Source organism: Rana temporaria, chromosome 13, assembly GCF_905171775.1.
Source record: "Rana temporaria chromosome 13, aRanTem1.1, whole genome shotgun sequence".
NCBI lineage: Eukaryota > Metazoa > Chordata > Amphibia > Anura > Ranidae > Rana > Rana temporaria.
Window position 1 is genome coordinate 295,111 of NC_053501.1, and position 17,931 is coordinate 313,041.

The window sequence follows — 17,931 nt, forward strand, 5'->3', positions numbered from 1 at the left end:
TGGCTTACCAGGTCGGTAGCTGATGGTGACGGTGAATAATGGAATTCAATTCTGGAACAGTCACTTGCTTTGCTCTCTCAATGGCTCCCAAAACCTGTTGCTGATGCTCTTGGGACAGATACGGCACCACCTGGATGCAAATCCCATTTAATCTTTTGACAATTTCCGCCTGTTTGTGTATTTCAATGTTCAAGCCACGGGACATCTCATAATACGTGACATAGTGTCGTTGCATCTCTGATTTCTCACTGGCCAACTTGTCACATTCCCATTTTAGACTGTGATATTGTGCCGGATCTACAGTACATGTCGGGGAAGGTAGTCTTACCCGGTTCTCAGCAGCAAGCGGGTTGATTCCAGCAACGCGGGTGGTCACGGGACAAGCAGCAGCAGGTGTAGGTAAATAAGCCGAAGTCAGAGGGCCAATGTCGTTGCCCAGCACCACCTCGGCAGGTAGGTTGTCCATGATACCAACTGTGGTCTTTCCTGACCCGGCTCCCCAGTCTAAATGCACCCGGGTGGTGGGTACGTGAAATACAGCACCCCCTGCGACCCGGACGGCCACTGTGCGAGTGGACACGTTCTCTGGCTTTACCAGATGTTTTTGAATCAGAGTGATAGTAGTCCCGGAATCTCTTAGGCCTTGTGCTACTTGTCCATTCACCCGTACCTCCTGACGGTGATGCTGACGGTTATCCGGAGAGGCCGCTTGTATTGGGTCTGCCTCATACCAAATTCCCAGACATTCCTCAGGGCCCCCCTCGGTCTCCAGGCAGTGGTCCGCAGAGGGACGTGATGGAGTGACCTCTGTGTTGGGTGTTGTGCGTCTCCAATTGTTATTTGTAGCTCTCAAAGGGCAATAACGAGCAATATGTCCCGTGTCGCTGCAGTGATGGCACGTCACCCTAGGCGAATCCCGGGGGTAGTTGCTAGGCCCCTGAGGACGTGGTGGGACTGGAGCCCGAAACTCTGGGCGTGGGGTGACGGTTGGAGTACGCGGTTCTACCTTCTGAGCCAGCCGTGTAGTACCCTGGCTTACTTTCCTTGTCTCCGCGTACTCATCTGCTAGCCGAGCCGCCTCGTTTAAGTTAGCGGGACGGCGATCTCGTACCCAGTCTTGTATGTCTGCGGCCAGGTCTTGGAAGAAATGTTCCATTAGGAACAGCTGCAATACTTCCTCCCCGGTGTTGGCCTTGGACCCAAAGGGATGCCACCCTTTGTAACTGGTTGGCCCATTCCATGTGGGAGTCCACAGCCATCTTCTTGGACTCCCGGAAGCGCCGGCGGTAGGCTTCTGGCGTTACGGCATATCGGGTTAGCAGCGCCTTTTTAACTTGCTGGTATTGTAAAATATCCTCTGGAGCAAGAGCCCGAAAGGCTTCATTGGCTTTGCCCGACAATTTCCCCGACAAAATAGTGACCCATTGGTCTGGTGGTACCTGGTGTAGTGAGCACTGCCTCTCAAAATCCGCCAAATATCCATCGATTTCCTCCTCACTTTCTACAAAAGCTTTAAATGCAGTGAACGGTATTTTCTTTCCTGTAGCAGCAGGTGGGGGGGTAGGAACTGCAGGTGTAATGGGCTGTCTCGCTCTTACCAGTTCCAGTTCTTGTCCCCTCTTCGTTTGTATTTCTTCCCTTGCTTCCCGGAACAGCTGGTTGATTAGTTCCACGGACGTTTCTGGATACAAGGATAATCTCCGCTGTACAATCCCAGTAATTACATCTTCTTTGCTGACAGGTGCAAGGGGCTCCGTTCCTTCCATGGATCCATCCATTTCGTCCAGCTCCAGCAGGTCAGCTATCAGCTCCCTCCGTGGTCTGTTGCTGGCGCTCCTACCACGAATCTCCAATAGATCTTTTAGTGTGGATCTTTTCAGCCTGGCGTACTGCGACTCCATTCAGCACTTGCTCTTTGGATAAAAGGACCATCCCGCCGCTGCCAACCAATGTAACGGCTACCCACTGGTGTGAGGGTCTCAGCCGTTGGAGACGTCCTTTTGCCTGGCAAGCTGCGATATGCAGGTACCGCCGGTATATCCCATCGAACGCCCTTCCAAGAAACGAGACGTGCTACGTTTGCAGAGTCAAGCAGGACTGACTTTTAATGTCACATTTTTCTTCCTTATATCTGGTTACAAACTGTACAGAAACAAATGACACTCCCCCCCCCCCCAGGGGGGACTTCAATACACACACTTTGAAACAATGACACTCCCTTGAGCCAATCAGTCGCTAGCCGTTTTGGCTCCTTAACTTGATCAGACAATAGAATTCAATTAACCTTTAAAACAATTATCACTCACACATAATCCCCATCAGCCTACACCTCACAGGGGGGCTGTTACCTACACAAAAGAGAGTTCATTAGCTATGCAAAGGGTACATTAGCATTCAGCAATGAAAGAGACTTGTCCATTTACCCCTTTTGAGCTCAGAATACAATGTGGTACATCCAATTGTGACAAGCCATGCAGTTCCTTGTAGTCCTCCCTGCATGAGATTATAACTGTCCCGGCAGCATGCATATGTCCGTTACAGCGGCTTTTCCTCACTCGTGTCTGACAGAGGTGAGCCAATCGGCTGCTCTCCTGATAGGGGGGTTCTGCGCTGATTGATTATCAATTCAGCCCCCCGAAGATGCCCGCCCAGGATCACAAGGGATGCCAACCTGTGCCCATCACTAATGCCTGCCTCCTTATCAGTGATGCCCATCATCAGTGCCCATCAGTGCCCATCAGGGAAGGAGAAAACGTACATCAATTTTATTTGGGAACAACGTCGCACAACCGTACAATTGTCAGTTAAAGTAACGCCGTGGCGAATCCCATACAATGGCCTGGTCATTAAGGGGGGTAAATCTCCCGAAGGTGAAGTGACACATTGTAGAGCAGCCGATGGATGGACTGGAGATAGAGATGGTTGTGGGTCAGTTCCTGGGACAGGTGGTCGGGTTTCGGTGGCGGTCGGGTTTTCGCACGCAGATCTCCATACGATCGATGGACTGGTGATAGAGATCGGCGGTCGGGTCCATACGATCGATATTCTCACCTGACGTTGGCGATGGGATCGGCGCTCAGCTCCAGCACGGAGAGGAAGAAGGACTTGGAGAAGAACTCCATACGATCGATATTCTCACCTGACGTTGGCGATGGGATCGGCGCTCAGCTCCAGCACGGACAGGAAGAAGGATTTGGAGAAGAACTCCATACGATCGATGTTCTCACCTGACGTTGGCGATGGGATCGGCGCTCAGCTCCAGCACGGAGAGGAAGAAGGACTTGGAGAAGAACTCCATACGATCGATGTTCTCACCTGACGTTGGCGATGGGATCGGCGCTCAGCTCCAGCGCGGACAGGAAGAAGGATTTGGAGAAGAACTCCATACGATCGATGTTCTCACCTGACGTTGGCGATGGGATCGGCGCTCAGCTCCAGCACGGACAGGAAGAAGGATTTGGAGAAGAACTCCATACGATCGATATTCTCACCTGACGTTGGCGATGGGATCGGCGCTCAGCTCCAGCACGGACAGGAAGAAGGATTTGGAGAAGAACTCCATACGATCGATATTCTCACCTGACGTTGGCGATGGGATCGGCGCTCAGCTCCAGCACGGACAGGAAGAAGTATTTGCAGAAGAAGGATTTGGAGAAGAACTCCATACGATCGATGGAATGGTGATAGAGATCGGCGGTCGGGTCCATACGATCGATATTCTTACCTGACGTTGGCGATGGGATCGGCGCTCAGCTCCAGCACGGACAGGAAGAAGGATTTGCAGAAGAAGGATTTGGAGAAGAACTCCATACGATCGATGGACTGGTGATAGAGATCGGCGGTCGGGTCCATACGATCGATATTCTCACCTGACGTTGGCGATGGGATCGGCGCTCAGCTCCAGCACGGACAGGAAGAAGGATTTGGAGAGGAAACTCCATACGATCGATATTCTCACCTGACGTTGGCGATGGGATCGGCGCTCAGCTCCAGCACGGACAGGAAGAAGGATTTGGAGAAGAACTCCATACGATCGATATTCTCACCTGACGTTGGCGATGGGATCGGCGCTCAGCTCCAGCACGGACAGGAAGAAGGATTTGCAGAAGAAGGATTTGGAGAAGAACTCCATACGATCGATGGACTGGTGATAGAGATCGGCGGTCGGGTCCATACGATCGATATTCTTACCTGACGTTGGCGATGGGATCGGCGCTCAGCTCCAGCACGGACAGGAAGAAGTATTTGCAGAAGAAGGATTTGGAGAAGAACTCCATACGATCGATGGACTGGTGATAGAGATCGGCGGTCGGGTCCATACGATCGATATTCTCACCTGACGTTGGCGATGGGATCGGCGCTCAGCTCCAGCACGGACAGGAAGAAGGATTTGGAGAGGAACTCCATACGATCGATATTCTCACCTGACGTTGGCGATGGGATCGGCGCTCAGCTCCAGCACGGACAGGAAGAAGGATTTGGAGAAGAACTCCATACGATCGATATTCTCACCTGACGTTGGCGATGGGATCGGCGCTCAGCTCCAGCACGGACAGGAAGAAGGATTTGGAGAAGAACTCCATACGATCGATGTTCTCACCTGACGTTGGCGATGGGATCGGCGCTCAGCTCCAGCACGGACAGGAAGAAGGATTTGGAGAAGAACTCCATACGATCGATATTCTCACCTGACGTTGGCGATGGGATCGGCGCTCAGCTCCAGCACGGACAGGAAGAAGGATTTGGAGAAGAACTCCATACGATCGATATTCTCACCTGACGTTGGCGATGGGATCGGCGCTCAGCTCCAGCACGGACAGGAAGAAGTATTTGCAGAAGAAGGATTTGGAGAAGAACTCCATGATGTTCTCACAGGTGTCCAGGAACCTCTGCCGGCTCCAGTAGCTCTTCCCCTGACCCAGTTCTGGAATAGAAAGAAAATACTTCAATGGGTTGTGAAGCCTCCGGTGATACACAGAGATAAAGCCACTCCTCCTACATAAGTTGTACCAGTTTATCTTCTTCTCTTCTCTACAGCCAAAGTACATAATTTCCAACATTTGTCTGAGAGAAAAAGGGGCGGAGAGATGGAGTTACACTCAGCAGAGCTCAGTGAGGAGAGCTCTGAGAGCTGATTGGAGGGAAGGGACAACCCTAACAACCCCCACCTCTTTCACACAGCACAGGAACAGAGCTGAGGCTCTCAATCACAGGCTGTGTGCTGGAGCTCCCTCCCCTGTCACCTTTCAAATCTTGGTGTCAGGAAAACTTGTCATCAGATGTGACTCATGCAGATAGCAGAGGAAGGAGGAGGGGCAGGGGGAGGAGTCTCATGCAGATAGCAGAGGAAGGAGGAGGGGCAGGGGGAGGAGTCTCGTGCAGATAGCAGAAGAAGGAGGGGCAGGGGGGAGGAGAGAGGAGGGAAGGTGGAGGAGAGAGGGAGGAGGAGGGGCAGGAGACTCATGCAGATAGCAGAGGAAGGGGCAGGGGGAGGAGAGAGGAGGGGCAGGGGGAGGAGACTCATGCAGATAGCAGAGGAAGGAGGAGGGGCAGGGGGAGGAGAGAGGAGGGAAGGGGTAGGAGAGAGGGAGGAGGAGGGGCAGGAGACTCATGCAGATAGCAGAGAAAGGGGGAGGGGCAGGGGGAGGAGAGAGGAGGGGCAGGGGGAGGAGAGAGAGGAAACTCATACAGATAGAGGAAAGAGGAGGGGCAGGGGGAGGAGTCTCATGCAGATAGCAGAAGAAGGAGGAGGGGCAGGGGGAGGAGACTCATGCAGAAAGAGGAATGAGGAGGGGCGGGGGGGGGGAGACTCATGCAGATAGAAGAGAGAGGAGGGGCAGGGGGAGGAGACTCATGCAGATAGAGGAATGAGGAGGGGCAGGGGGAGGAGTTTCATGCAGATAGCAGAGGAAGGGGCAGGGGGAGGAGAGAGGAGGGGCAGGGGGAGGAGACTCATGCAGATAGAGGAGAGAGGAGGGGTCTCATGCAGATAGCAGAGGAAGGAGGAGGGGCAGGGGGAGGAGAGAGGAGGGAAGGGGTAGGAGAGAGGGAGGAGGAGGGGCAGGAGACTCATGCAGATAGCAGAGGAAGGAGGAGGGGCAGGGGGAGGAGAGAGGAAGGAGGAGAGGCAGGAGACTCATGCAGATAGCAGAGGAAGGGGGAGAGGCAGGGGGAGGAGAGAGGAGGGGCAGGGGGAGGAGAGAGGAGGGGCAGGGGCAGGAGACTCATGCAGATAGCAGAGGAAGGAGGAGGGGCAGGGGGAGGAGAGAGGAAGGAGGAGAGGCAGGAGACTCATGCAGATAGCAGAGGAAGGAGGAGGGGCAGTGGGAGGAGAGAGGAAAGAGGAGAGGCAGGAGACTCATGCAGATAGCAGAGGAAGGGGAGAGGCAGGGGGAGAGGCAGGGGGAGGAGAGAGGAGGGGCAGGGGGAGGAGAGAGGAGGGGCAGGGGGAGGAGTCTCATGCAGATAGCAGAGGAAGGAGGAGGGGCAGGGGGAGAAGACTCATGCAGACAGAGGAATGAGGAGGGGCAGGGGGAGGAGTCTCATGCAGACAGCTGAGGAAGGAAGCAGCAGACAGAAATGACACTCAGTGCTCTGGAATGAGACAAGTCACACTACAGAGGGATGTGCTTTGTTCAGATTTCATGTCTGAGGTTTATAAACACTTAAAGTAGAACTCCATTTCCTCCTACCAGACATTTATCGGGGGGTTCAATTCACAACACTCACTCCCCCATCTGTCTGGGAGACTGCTTCCCTATTGGCCAAAGCGTCAGGTGATCCCATTGGGTGCCCAGTGCTTTGGAAGGAGACAAATGGTGGAGGAAGCTGGAGGAGAGGACACAGGAGCCGCTACGGCCACTACCCGCACTCCAGTAGAGGAGACCATAGCCCCGCCATATGAGCGGGTAAGTGCCGGACCACCTGCGGGGAAGGGGGGGGGGTTCCGTTTCATTTCCACCATGCAACTAGGGGGGGGGGTTTGTTTGCCGTCCCCCCAAAAGAAGAACCCACCAGTCACCCACTGGTCAATGCAAAGGTTTGCTGTGAATTTACTCAACTGAATGTGTCCTGCGAGCTTGTTCAGGGGGTGCAGCTACAGGTGGTGCAGCTACAGGGGGGGGGGAGCTACAGGGGGGCAACTACAGGGAGTGCAGCTACAGGGGGGGGGAAGCTACAGGGGGGCAACTACAGGGGGTGCAACTACAGGGGGTGCAGCTTCAGGGGGTGCAGCTTCAGGGGGGGGGAAGCTACAGGGGGGCGCAGCTACAGGGGGTGCAACTACAGGGGGGGAAGCTACAGGGGGCGCAACTACAGGGGGCGCAGCTACAGGGGGTGTAACTACAGGGGGCGCAGCTACAGGGGGCGCAGCTACAGGGGGCGCAGCTACAGGGGGCGCAACTACAGGGGGCGCAACTACAGGGGGCGCAGCTACAGGGGGCGCAACTACAGGGGGCGCAACTACAGGGGGCGCAGCTACAGGGGGTGCAACTACAGGGGGCGCAACTACAGGGGGCGCAACTACAGGGGGTGCAGCTACAGGGGGGGGAAGCTACAGGGGGGGGAAGCTACAGGGGGCGCAGCTACAGGGGGCGCAGCTTCAGGGGGTGCAACTACAGGGGGTGCAGCTTCAGGGGGGGGGGGAGCTACAGGGGTGTGGAAGGTACAACTCCACCCGGGCAGAGGATGGAGGGTGGAGACCCCAGGAATTCTCCACCCATTTATTCACCATATATGGAATAATGGGGTCCTGGTGGGACCATGGTGCACCTTCCAAACACTTACTGAGAGGGGAAGTGCGGCTGCTTTTCTTGGGCAGTGCGAAGGTTGGCTGTGAATCTTCTCCATTGAACGGTTCTGTTGAGTTGACAGCAAACCTTTGAAATGACCAAGAAAAGCAGCCGCACTTCCCCTCTCAGTAGGTGTTTGGAAGGTGCACCATGGTCCCACCAGGACCCCATTATTCCATATATGGTGAATAAATGGGTGGAGAATTCCTGGGGTCTCCACCCTCCATCCTCTGCCCAGTTTGGAGCTGCACCCCCTGTAGCTGCGCCCCCTGAAGCTGCCCCCCCTGTAGCTGCGCCCCCTGAAGCTGCTCCCCCTGAAGCTGCTCCCCCTGTAGCTGTGCTCCCTGTAGCTGCGCCCCCTGTAGCTGCTCCCCCTGTAGCTGTGCTCCCTGTAGCTTCCCCCCCTGTAGCTGCTCCCCCTGTAGCTGCTCCCCCTGTAGCTGCGCCCCCTGTAGCTGCTCCCCCTGTAGCTGCTCCCCCTGGCTCTCCAGAAAGGATTGCGAACTTGTCGCATTTTTCACGTACGTTCCACCATCTTCTGGATGATCTCGTGCCTCTGCTCCTGTTTCCGGTTATAGCGCAGGAAGATGCACAGCGTCCGGCTTGCCGCTTTCTGCACCGGTAACACGTTCTGCAAACACAGATATATTTTTATCATCACTTGTCCACTATGATATTTATCAATGTAAAACATGTGAAAACGAGTCTAGAGCGCCACCTGCTGGCCGGATACAAGAATGCATCACATTTAAATTTCATTTATATGTATAAAAATATAATAATAAAAAAAAAGACATTATTATTGAGGTGTTAATTGGAGGAAAACACCTCTGTATAAATCTTCTACATCCTTCACATGCAGTCCAGAACATTCATAGAGTTAAAAACCCATTCAAGACCCGGAGCGGGGCCCCTGGAGACTGACGGCATGCATTCTTCTCCTTTCTCATCATTAACTCAGCACAGGGATGGTGGGAACCCCTCATAATGGGCACAGCGGGTGTACAGACCCGGGAACTCAGCACAGGGATGGTGGGAACCCCTCATAATGGGCACAGCGGGGTGTACAGACCCGGGAACTCAGCACAGGGATGGTGAGAACCCCTCATAATGGGCACAGCAGGGGTACAGACCCGGGAACTCAGCACAGGGATGGTGGGAACCCCTCATAATGGGCACAGCGGGAGTACAGACCCGGGAACTCAGCACAGGGATGGTGGGAACCCCTCATAATGGGGCACAGCGGGTGTACAGACCCGGGAACTCAGCACAGGGATGGTGGGAAGTCCTCATAATGGGCACAGCGGGTGTACAGACCCGGGAACTCAGCACAGGGATGGTGGGAACCCCTCATAATGGGCACAGCGGGTGTACAGACCCGGGAACTCAGCACAGGGATGGTGGGAACCCCTCATAATGGGCACAGCGGGTGTACAGAGCCAGGAACTCAGCACAGGGATGGTGGGAACCCTTCATAATGGGGCACAGGGATGGTGGGAACCCCTCATAATGGGGCACAGGGATGGTATGTAGACTCGGGGGAGTGACCAGTGATATCAGAGGTGTATAGAGAAGGTCCTTCTTACGTTGGATAAGATGATGGAGAACATTCTGTGAAGGAACCGATAATAGATCTGATCGCTGGAAATGATGTGCGGAAGGCAGGAGAACTTCTGCAGGAGCTTCTCATGGCTGCGCCATTTCAGGGAGTTGGCGACTCGCTGTTCTGCCGAGGTGAGTGCCGGGACCAGGTCAGGTACAATCATCAGCTGCAAGGCAAAAACGGCATCAAATCTCATGTAGATATCATATTCTGCCACTAGAGGGGGCTACACTACAGGCTCCTGAGCTCGGGGACTGGCAGTGCTTTCATTCAGGAGCTCCAAGTATCAGATATGAGGCACAGGGCAAAACCTGGGGGCCACATCACATATGAGGCACAGGGCGATCTCCGGGGGCCACATCACATATGAGGCACAGGGCGCTCTCCGGGGGCCACATCAGATATGAGGCACAGGGCGCTCTCCGGGGGCCACATCAGATATGAGGCACAGGGCGATCTCCGGGGGCCACATCAGATATGAGGCACACGGGGATCTCCGAGGGCCACATCAGATATGAGACACAGGGGGATCTCCAGGGGCCACATCAGATATGAGGCATAGGGGGATCTCCAGGGGCCACATCAGAAGATCACAAGGAATTGCTACATTTCAAGAACGGTTTGACCTTCAGAAACAGTTACAACTATAGAGTTATCATTGGCTTCACTTGCTGCATGCTTGTTCTGGGACACATGATACCAGAGCCAATTAACCTGCCAGCATATCTTTGTTCTATGGAAGGAGCACCTGGAGGAAACCCAAGGAGGACATGCAAACTCCATGCAGTTACGTGTCTCAACCAAGGTTCAGACCAGGGACCCCCTGTGATGCAATTGCCTATATGTCTCAGTTTAATTCTCCCTGCTAATTTAATGCTGTGGGTTAGAGGTTACAGGTGTTTTCATGTGTGATTCATCTCTCTGTAAAGACTGTTCATATGTTAAATAAGGCTAGCTTTTGAAAGGCCTTTAATTGTGTGATAACACTGTCTACAGCCTATTGATGCTCAAAGGTGTTAATAGGTGTCAAACTGGATGCAGACGAAACGTCTGCCTAGGAAACTCAGGGTGTGAAGGTGGTTTGTTGTTATGCTGTTTAAGGAATGTGCAGTGATTAGACATGATAATTATCGGTCGGTGCCGACCTGTCTAGAATGTTTTAGTAATTAGCCTTAGTGTGTGATTAGGGGGGGTGGAGATCTCATTGTTGCTTTAATGTCTTGGACTGTATAAAAAGCTGAGAAGAAAAACCATTAAAGTCTGTGTTGTTCCAGCAGTAAGCTTGTCTCATGTGTGGCTTATTGGGGTGATCCCAGGAATATCCCTCCTCGTGGAATATTGGGGTGATTTTCTTTATGGGAAGAAGGGAAGACTTTGACGGGGATATCATTGTAATACCGTCACAACTGGTTGGCAGCAGCGGGATTTTCCCTTCTACTCTCCTTTACACCCGGATTCCAAGCAGACACTGGAAGAACTACTGGAAGTTTGTGGAAGGATTGCTAGCAACAAAACCAAGCGGGTCATCATAGCAGAATTAATGGAGCTAGACCAGGAGGACGGGATTGCAGCAACGCCAGCAGTACAAGAGATGGAGACACCAGTGATTCAGGAAGAGGAATCGCCAGCCAACAAGCTAATGAGAGAGAAGCTAGCATGGTTCGGTCCGAACCCAACGGCGGATGTGGTGCTGAAAGTGATGGACCTGTTAGCGGAGGAGGCTAAACAAATAAGAGACGCAGAACTACAGGAGCCTAAACAAATAAGAAACGCAGAACTACAGGAGGCTAAACAAATAAGAGACGCAGAACTACAGGAGGATAAACAAATAAGAGACGCAGAACTACAGGAGGATAAACAAATAAGAGACGCAGAGCTAAAGGAGGCTAAACAAATAAGAGACGCAGAACTACAGAAGGATAAACAAATAAGAGACGCAGAGCTACAGAAGGCTAAACAAATAAGAGACGCAGAACTACAGGAGGCTAAACAAATAAGAGACGCAGAACTACAGGAGGATAAACAAATAAGAGACGCAGAACTACAGAAGGATAAACAAATAAGAGACGCAGAACTACAGGAGGATAAACAAATAAGAGACGCAGAACTACAGGAGGATAAACAAATAAGAGACGCAGAACTACAGAAGGATAAACAAATAAGAGACGCAGAACTACAGAAGGATAAACAAATAAGAGACGCAGAACTACAGGAGGATAAACAAATAAGAGACGCAGAACTACAGAAGGATAAACAAATAAGAGACGCAGAACTACAGAAGGATAAACAAATAAGAGACGCAGAGCTACAGGAGGATAAACAAATAAGAGACGCAGAACTACAGGAGGATAAACAAATAAGAGACGCAGAGCTACAGGAGGATAAACAAATAAGAGACGCAGAACTACAGAAGGATAAACAAATAAGAGACGCAGAACTACAGGAGGATAAACAAATAAGAGACGCAGAACTACAGGAGGATAAACAAATAAGAGACGCAGAACTACAGAAGGATAAACAAATAAGAGACGCAGAGCTACAGGAGGATAAACAAATAAGAGACGCAGAACTACAGGAGGATAAACAAATAAGAGACGCAGAGCTACAGAAGGATAAACAAATAAGAGACGCAGAACTACAGAAGGATAAACAAATAAGAGACGCAGAGCTACAGAAGGCTAAACAAATAAGAGACGCAGAACTACAGGAGGCTAAACAAATAAGAGACGCAGAACTACAGGAGGATAAACAAATAAGAGACGCAGAACTACAGGAGGATAAAGAAATAAGAGACGCAGAACTACAGAAGGCTAAACAAATAAGAGACGCAGAGCTACAGAAGGCTAAACAAATAAGAGACGCAGAACTACAGGAGGATAAACAAATAAGAGACGCAGAACTACAGGAGGATAAACAAATAAGAGACGCAGAGCTAAAGGAGGCTAAACAAATAAGAGACGCAGAACTACAGAAGGATAAACAAATAAGAGACGCAGAACTACAGGAGGATAAACAAATAAGAGACGCAGAACTACAGAAGGATAAACAAATAAGAGACGCAGAACTACAGGAGGATAAACAAATAAGAGACGCAGAACTACAGGAGGATAAACAAATAAGAGACGCAGAGCTACAGGAGGATAAACAAATAAGAGACGCAGAACTACAGAAGGATAAACAAATAAGAGACGCAGAACTACAGGAGGATAAACAAATAAGAGACGCAGAACTACAGGAGGATAAACAAATAAGAGACGCAGAACTACAGGAGGATAAACAAATAAGAGACGCAGAGCTACAGGAGGATAAACAAATAAGAGACGCAGAACTACAGTTAAAACTGGCAGCAGTCCAACAAGCAGCCGCACCTTCTACGAACAGTGAGTACAGCACAGCAGACACAAGGAAGATTCCGTTTAGCGCTTTTAAAGCTTTTGATGAAAAGGACTGTGAAATTGATAACTACCTGGCGGATTTTGAGCGACAATGTAACCTGCACCGAATAGCTAGAGGAGAGTGGGTTGCAATATTGTCAGGCAAACTGTCAGGCAAAGCTTCTGATGCTTTCCGGACCGTGCCAGATCAGGATATCCATAGCTACGCCCGGGTTAAAGAAGCGCTCCTGGCTCGTTATGCAGTAACCCCAGAGTCCCACCGACAGAAGTTCCGGGACTCACGCAAAACCACGAAAGACTCTTATGCGGAATGGGCATGCCAGCTGTCCCTGTCAGCCTCTAACTGGGTTAACAGCAGCCAGGCCACCACCGCAGAGGACATTTTGCAACTAATGCTCCTGGAGCAATTTTACAATCACATCCAGACGGATGTAAAAGATTGGGTGAGAGATCGCAGGCCCATGACTATACCCGAGGCCGCGAAGTTGGCGGATGAATATGCGGAAACTCGCAAGACGAACCAGGTCACACCACAGGTACAACCTCCACGACCAACGGCGCCCTCACACCCACCAGCCGCTAGATACCAACCTCCTAACAGACCGGTGACATCTAGCCCTCGCTATCCACGCCAGGAGGACAACAAACAACGCTGCTTCCGGTGCAAAAAAGTTGGGTCACTTCAAGCAGAATTGCCCCATGAATGACAACACCAGGTCAAATTGGTCTCAACCTGGGTACCGCCCACCAGCAGCAGCCCATTGTGTAGACTCGGCTTGGGATTCCCAGGAGCTGGGTCAGGAAGAACCATTGGGCACCCCTTACGAAGCCCTCATGGTACAATCTGTTATTACGGACAACAGGGAACACCATTGTCAGCTGGTCATGGGCGACAGCCATGAGCCGGAGGGGCCCTGGAGGGAGCTGGGCAGAAAGAGGCACCGCCGGCTACCCCCCAAGAAGAAGAGGTCCTGGAAGCCGTATAACAAGCTGACCTGGGAGGAGAGGAAGCGACTGGAGGAGAGGGAGTCGCAGCGGGCACCCCAGATGCGGGCCGAGATGTTCGCCAAGGGCCCACCGGTGGCCCCTTACACCACCACCCAGTTCCTGATGATGAAGTACCACGTGGAGAGCCTGCAGGACATGAGCAAGCCGGAGCTGATCCGTGAGTACATGGAGCTGGAGGAGTGCATAAGCCGCATGGAGGAGAACAACCGCCTGAGGTCACAGCAGGCTGACCCCCCCAGGCTCCATGAACTGGAGATGGAGCTGGAGAAGCTCAAAGAGGAGAACCGGCAGCTGCGGAGGGAGCAGAGGGTGGCTGACCCTATGGGGCACTGATCCCCCCCCCCCCGGACTCTGAGCACCGGTGCTACAGCATTTCAACAAATATAACTTTTTCTTTTTATGAATCTCCTGTGATTGTCACTTCAGAGCCATAACCTGCCCCTCCCATAGCGGGACACCTAGACGGCGGCGCACAGACCCATTCGCTGTCTTCACACTGACTTCTGGTGTCTCTGCAGATCACACAAAGACTTGGGGACTGACCGGCGTGTGATCTGACGACCCGGTGGCATACCTAAGTCGGGAGCAGTTGCCAAGGGAGGTCAGTTATGCCAAACGGAGTTAACCTCGGACTGAAAGCTCTGAACCCGTCAACCCTACTGGACCAGGGAAGGTCCAACCGGGTTTGCCGGAGCAGGGAGAAAAAGGGGGGCCATTGTGATGCAATGGCCTATATATGCTTCAGTTTAATTCTCCCTGCTAATTTAATGCTGTGGGTTACAGGTAACAGGTGTTTTCATGTGTGATTCATCTCTCTCTGTAAAGACTGTTCATATGTTAAATAAGGCTAGCTTTTGAAAGGCCTTTAATTGTGTGATAACACTGTCTACAACCTAGTGATGCTCAAAGGTGTTAATAGGTGTCAAACTGGATGCAGACGAAACGTCTGCCTAGGAAACTCAGTGTGTGAAGGTGGTTTGTTGTTATGCTGTTTAAGGAATGTGCAGTGATTAGACATGATAATTGTCGGTCGGTGCCGACCTGTCTAGAATGTTTTAGTAATTAGCCTTAGTGTGTGATTAGGGGGGGTGGAGATTTCATTGTTGCTTCAATGTCTTGGACTGTATAAAAAGCTGAGAAGAAAAACCATTAAAGTCTGTGTTGTTCTAGCAGTAAGCTTGTCTCATGTGTGGCTTATTGGGGCGACTCCAGGAATATTCCCCCTTGTGGAATATTGGGTGATTATCTTTATGGGAAGAAGGGAAGACTTTGACGGGGATATCATACTAATACCGTCACACCCCCGATCTGCGAATCACCACATTGGTTCAGACCAGGGACCCCCGATCTGCGAAGCACCACATTGGTTCAGACCAGGGACCCCCGATCTGCGAAGCACCACATTGGTTCAGACCAGGGACCCCCGATCTGCGAAGCACCACATTGGTTCAGACCAGGGACCCCCGATCTGCGAAGCACCACATTGGTTGCCTCTCCATGATGATGAAAAATGTGTTAGTTTTTGTTTCATTCTTTTTTTCGGGTCATTTGTTATCACAATTCATAAATTCAAAGATATGAAAGAAAATACAAACATTTGAAAGAAGAACTAATATTTAACTCTTAAATGACAGGTATTGGAATTTCCTTTAGAATTTGGATGTTGGTGACGGAATTATGGGAAATAATGAAACAAATGAATAATAAAAAGTTATTATTATTATTGTTATTTATTATTATTCATTACTTCCATTCATAACAAATTCCAATACCTAGAATATAATAATTATTATCTCAGATTTACGAATATTCTTTCAAAATTAACAAATTTGTTAAAATTCATTAAAAAAAAATAAACTAATTCAGAGCAAAAAGAATGGCCCATGTCTATTGGTCACAGATATCACATGGTACTGGCAGTGGGCTGGTACAGTGATCTGCCATTGGCCGGTGGGACGGATCGCGCCGCAGCGCGTTCTGGGGAGGAGGTCCCAGAACAATGGGGTTCCCATCCGGGCGGGAAGCAGTTGAAAACCCCGCCCAGTCCCCCCCCCCCCCCCCCCCGAGGAACCCGTAGACATTCAGCCATCTTGGCGTCGGCGCTGACCTTGTTATCCAGCCCTGAGTTGTCGCCTCCGCTTGTCATGAGTTCCAGAGTTTCCGGAAGTTGATCTATTAACCCGTCCAGAACCTGAAAAAGAGGCCATTGTTAGCGCCAAACTTCAGCCCAAATCTTTTTTCAGCTTTCGATCGACTTAGGAAGAGTCAATACTTTGTCCACTTTTTATTGCTAACCGTGACCCCCCCCGAGATTTCACCTCACTTCCTGTCCGTCACTCATTCACTCGTGTTTGTAAATTTTAGCTTAAGCTATTGAATGCTGTAAACAGGAGAAAGTGAGAAACTGGGAAACATGAGAAATAGAGCCTACAGCTCCACCCGCTGGATGAATAAAATACTACATCATATTTCACTTCTTTTTACACGGCTAAAAATTATTGTATATAAATCACTGTAAGGTATTATTTGGAGGATGGGCACCTCCCTATGAATCAGGCGAATCCTACTGGCCGTCCAGATCGGGGTTATTGATACCATACTGGATCTGTGTTCTCTTCACATGATTTCCTATCAGTTCACTCAATGACCTCTGTAGTTGGGCCCAGAGGCGTATCTAGTGAAAATGGCGCCTATGGCGAGCACTGAAACTGCGCCCCTGTCGAAACATTTAAAACCCATCTTTCAGATAACCTTAAAGTGGAGTTCCACCCATTTTTTTATGTTTGTCTGTGCTGCATGCTCTTATCTCATAGTGTTCAGAATGGACAATTTTTATTTAATTTGTTGCTTGTAAATACCTTTATTTTGTAGTCCTTCATTACTTCCTCCTCCTTATTAGCCTAGGCTATTAAGTCACATGGCTATTTGCAAGGGTTTCTGGGATAGGCATCATGTTTCCCAGTAGTCCTTGCAAACCTGACTGAAACCTATTACATTGTGAGATATGCAAAGATGAAATCCAGGAAGTCATACAGTCTGGCTTCATGATGCCCACACTTAAGATGGCCACTGACTATTTCTAGATTATAAAGTGTCTAAATGCTGTAACAACCTAACAAAACGCACCTTAGTTTACAGACTAACTTAACTAGAATACATTAAGCTTGTGTATTACAGGGGTATTTATATTTAGAAAGTGAAATTGTGGCCGGAACTCCCCTTTAACCAAAAAAAAACAGCTAACAAAACTAGTGATATTTATCATCCCTTGTGATACCTTGGGTAGTGACAGGTCCTCTTTATGGAGAAACTGGGGTTTATTAGACCCCTGATTCCTCCTCTGCCCTCCAAGGCCAGGTGAATGCAGAACCAATACTGGAAGTGATGAAATCTTCATCACTTAAGGCCTTTTTACAGAGGAGAGGGAAAAACGTATGTGCCGCCCCCTTCGTGCATTGCCAATCCGACCAGGTGAAATGGGAGAACAGGGCTGTGGCTGAACGCAGCAGGGATAGCGCCGCTGCCATTGTCCATTAAAAAAGGTGCTGAAAAGGAGATCCTGCCCTCAGACCCTGGTAAGTGCCTTGCTGCCCAGCCACTCAACAGCGCCCCCTTCTTATGGCGCCCATGGCACTTTCCATGGCTGCCATACCCTAGATACGCCACTGGTTGGGCCCCCTTCCCACCCTGGGCCCTATAGCAGTTACATTGGCCCATAGAGGACTCGCACATTCTGGCGGTGATCGGTTAAGTTGGGAAGTAATAATTTTATCCTATCGGCTCCGACGCGGCAAATCCCCGCCCATAACCTTCCCGCGGGTCCTCTCACCTCCAGGGAGTCGTCCTGAAGTAAAGCGACGAGTTCTTTGTGTATTAAATACACGTTGGATCCCAAGAGCTTACAGACCTAGAAAACAAGAAAAAGAGATTTACATGAACCGGAGCGCCGATGGGACCGCGTCTGTCGCACCCAATCATGTTTTGTGATCACCGGCTCGCAAAAGGAATCCTACTGGCAACTTTAAGCATTTGCTCCTATCATGTTCCGGTGATCCCCCTATTCTCCGGTGATCCCCCTATGCCCTGGTGATCCCCCTATTCTCCGGTGATCCCCCTATGCTCCGGTGATCCCCCT

At 50.8% G+C, this 17,931-nt stretch overlaps 1 protein-coding gene across 1 annotated transcript in view; it reads right to left on the minus strand.

The window, feature by feature from the left end:
- The window catches only part of PPP4R4 (protein phosphatase 4 regulatory subunit 4), an 88,030-nt gene that overhangs the window by 31,314 nt on the left and 38,785 nt on the right, over positions 1 to 17,931 (minus strand). Inside the window, exons 10-14 of the mRNA XM_040333564.1 lie at positions 17,626 to 17,703; positions 15,904 to 15,987; positions 9,377 to 9,559; positions 8,316 to 8,421; positions 4,777 to 4,924 (exon numbers count right to left, since the gene is read on the minus strand). Coding sequence (XP_040189498.1) covers positions 4,777 to 4,924; positions 8,316 to 8,421; positions 9,377 to 9,559; positions 15,904 to 15,987; positions 17,626 to 17,703 — 599 coding nt within the window. The remainder of the gene's footprint in view (positions 1 to 4,776; positions 4,925 to 8,315; positions 8,422 to 9,376; positions 9,560 to 15,903; positions 15,988 to 17,625; positions 17,704 to 17,931) is intronic.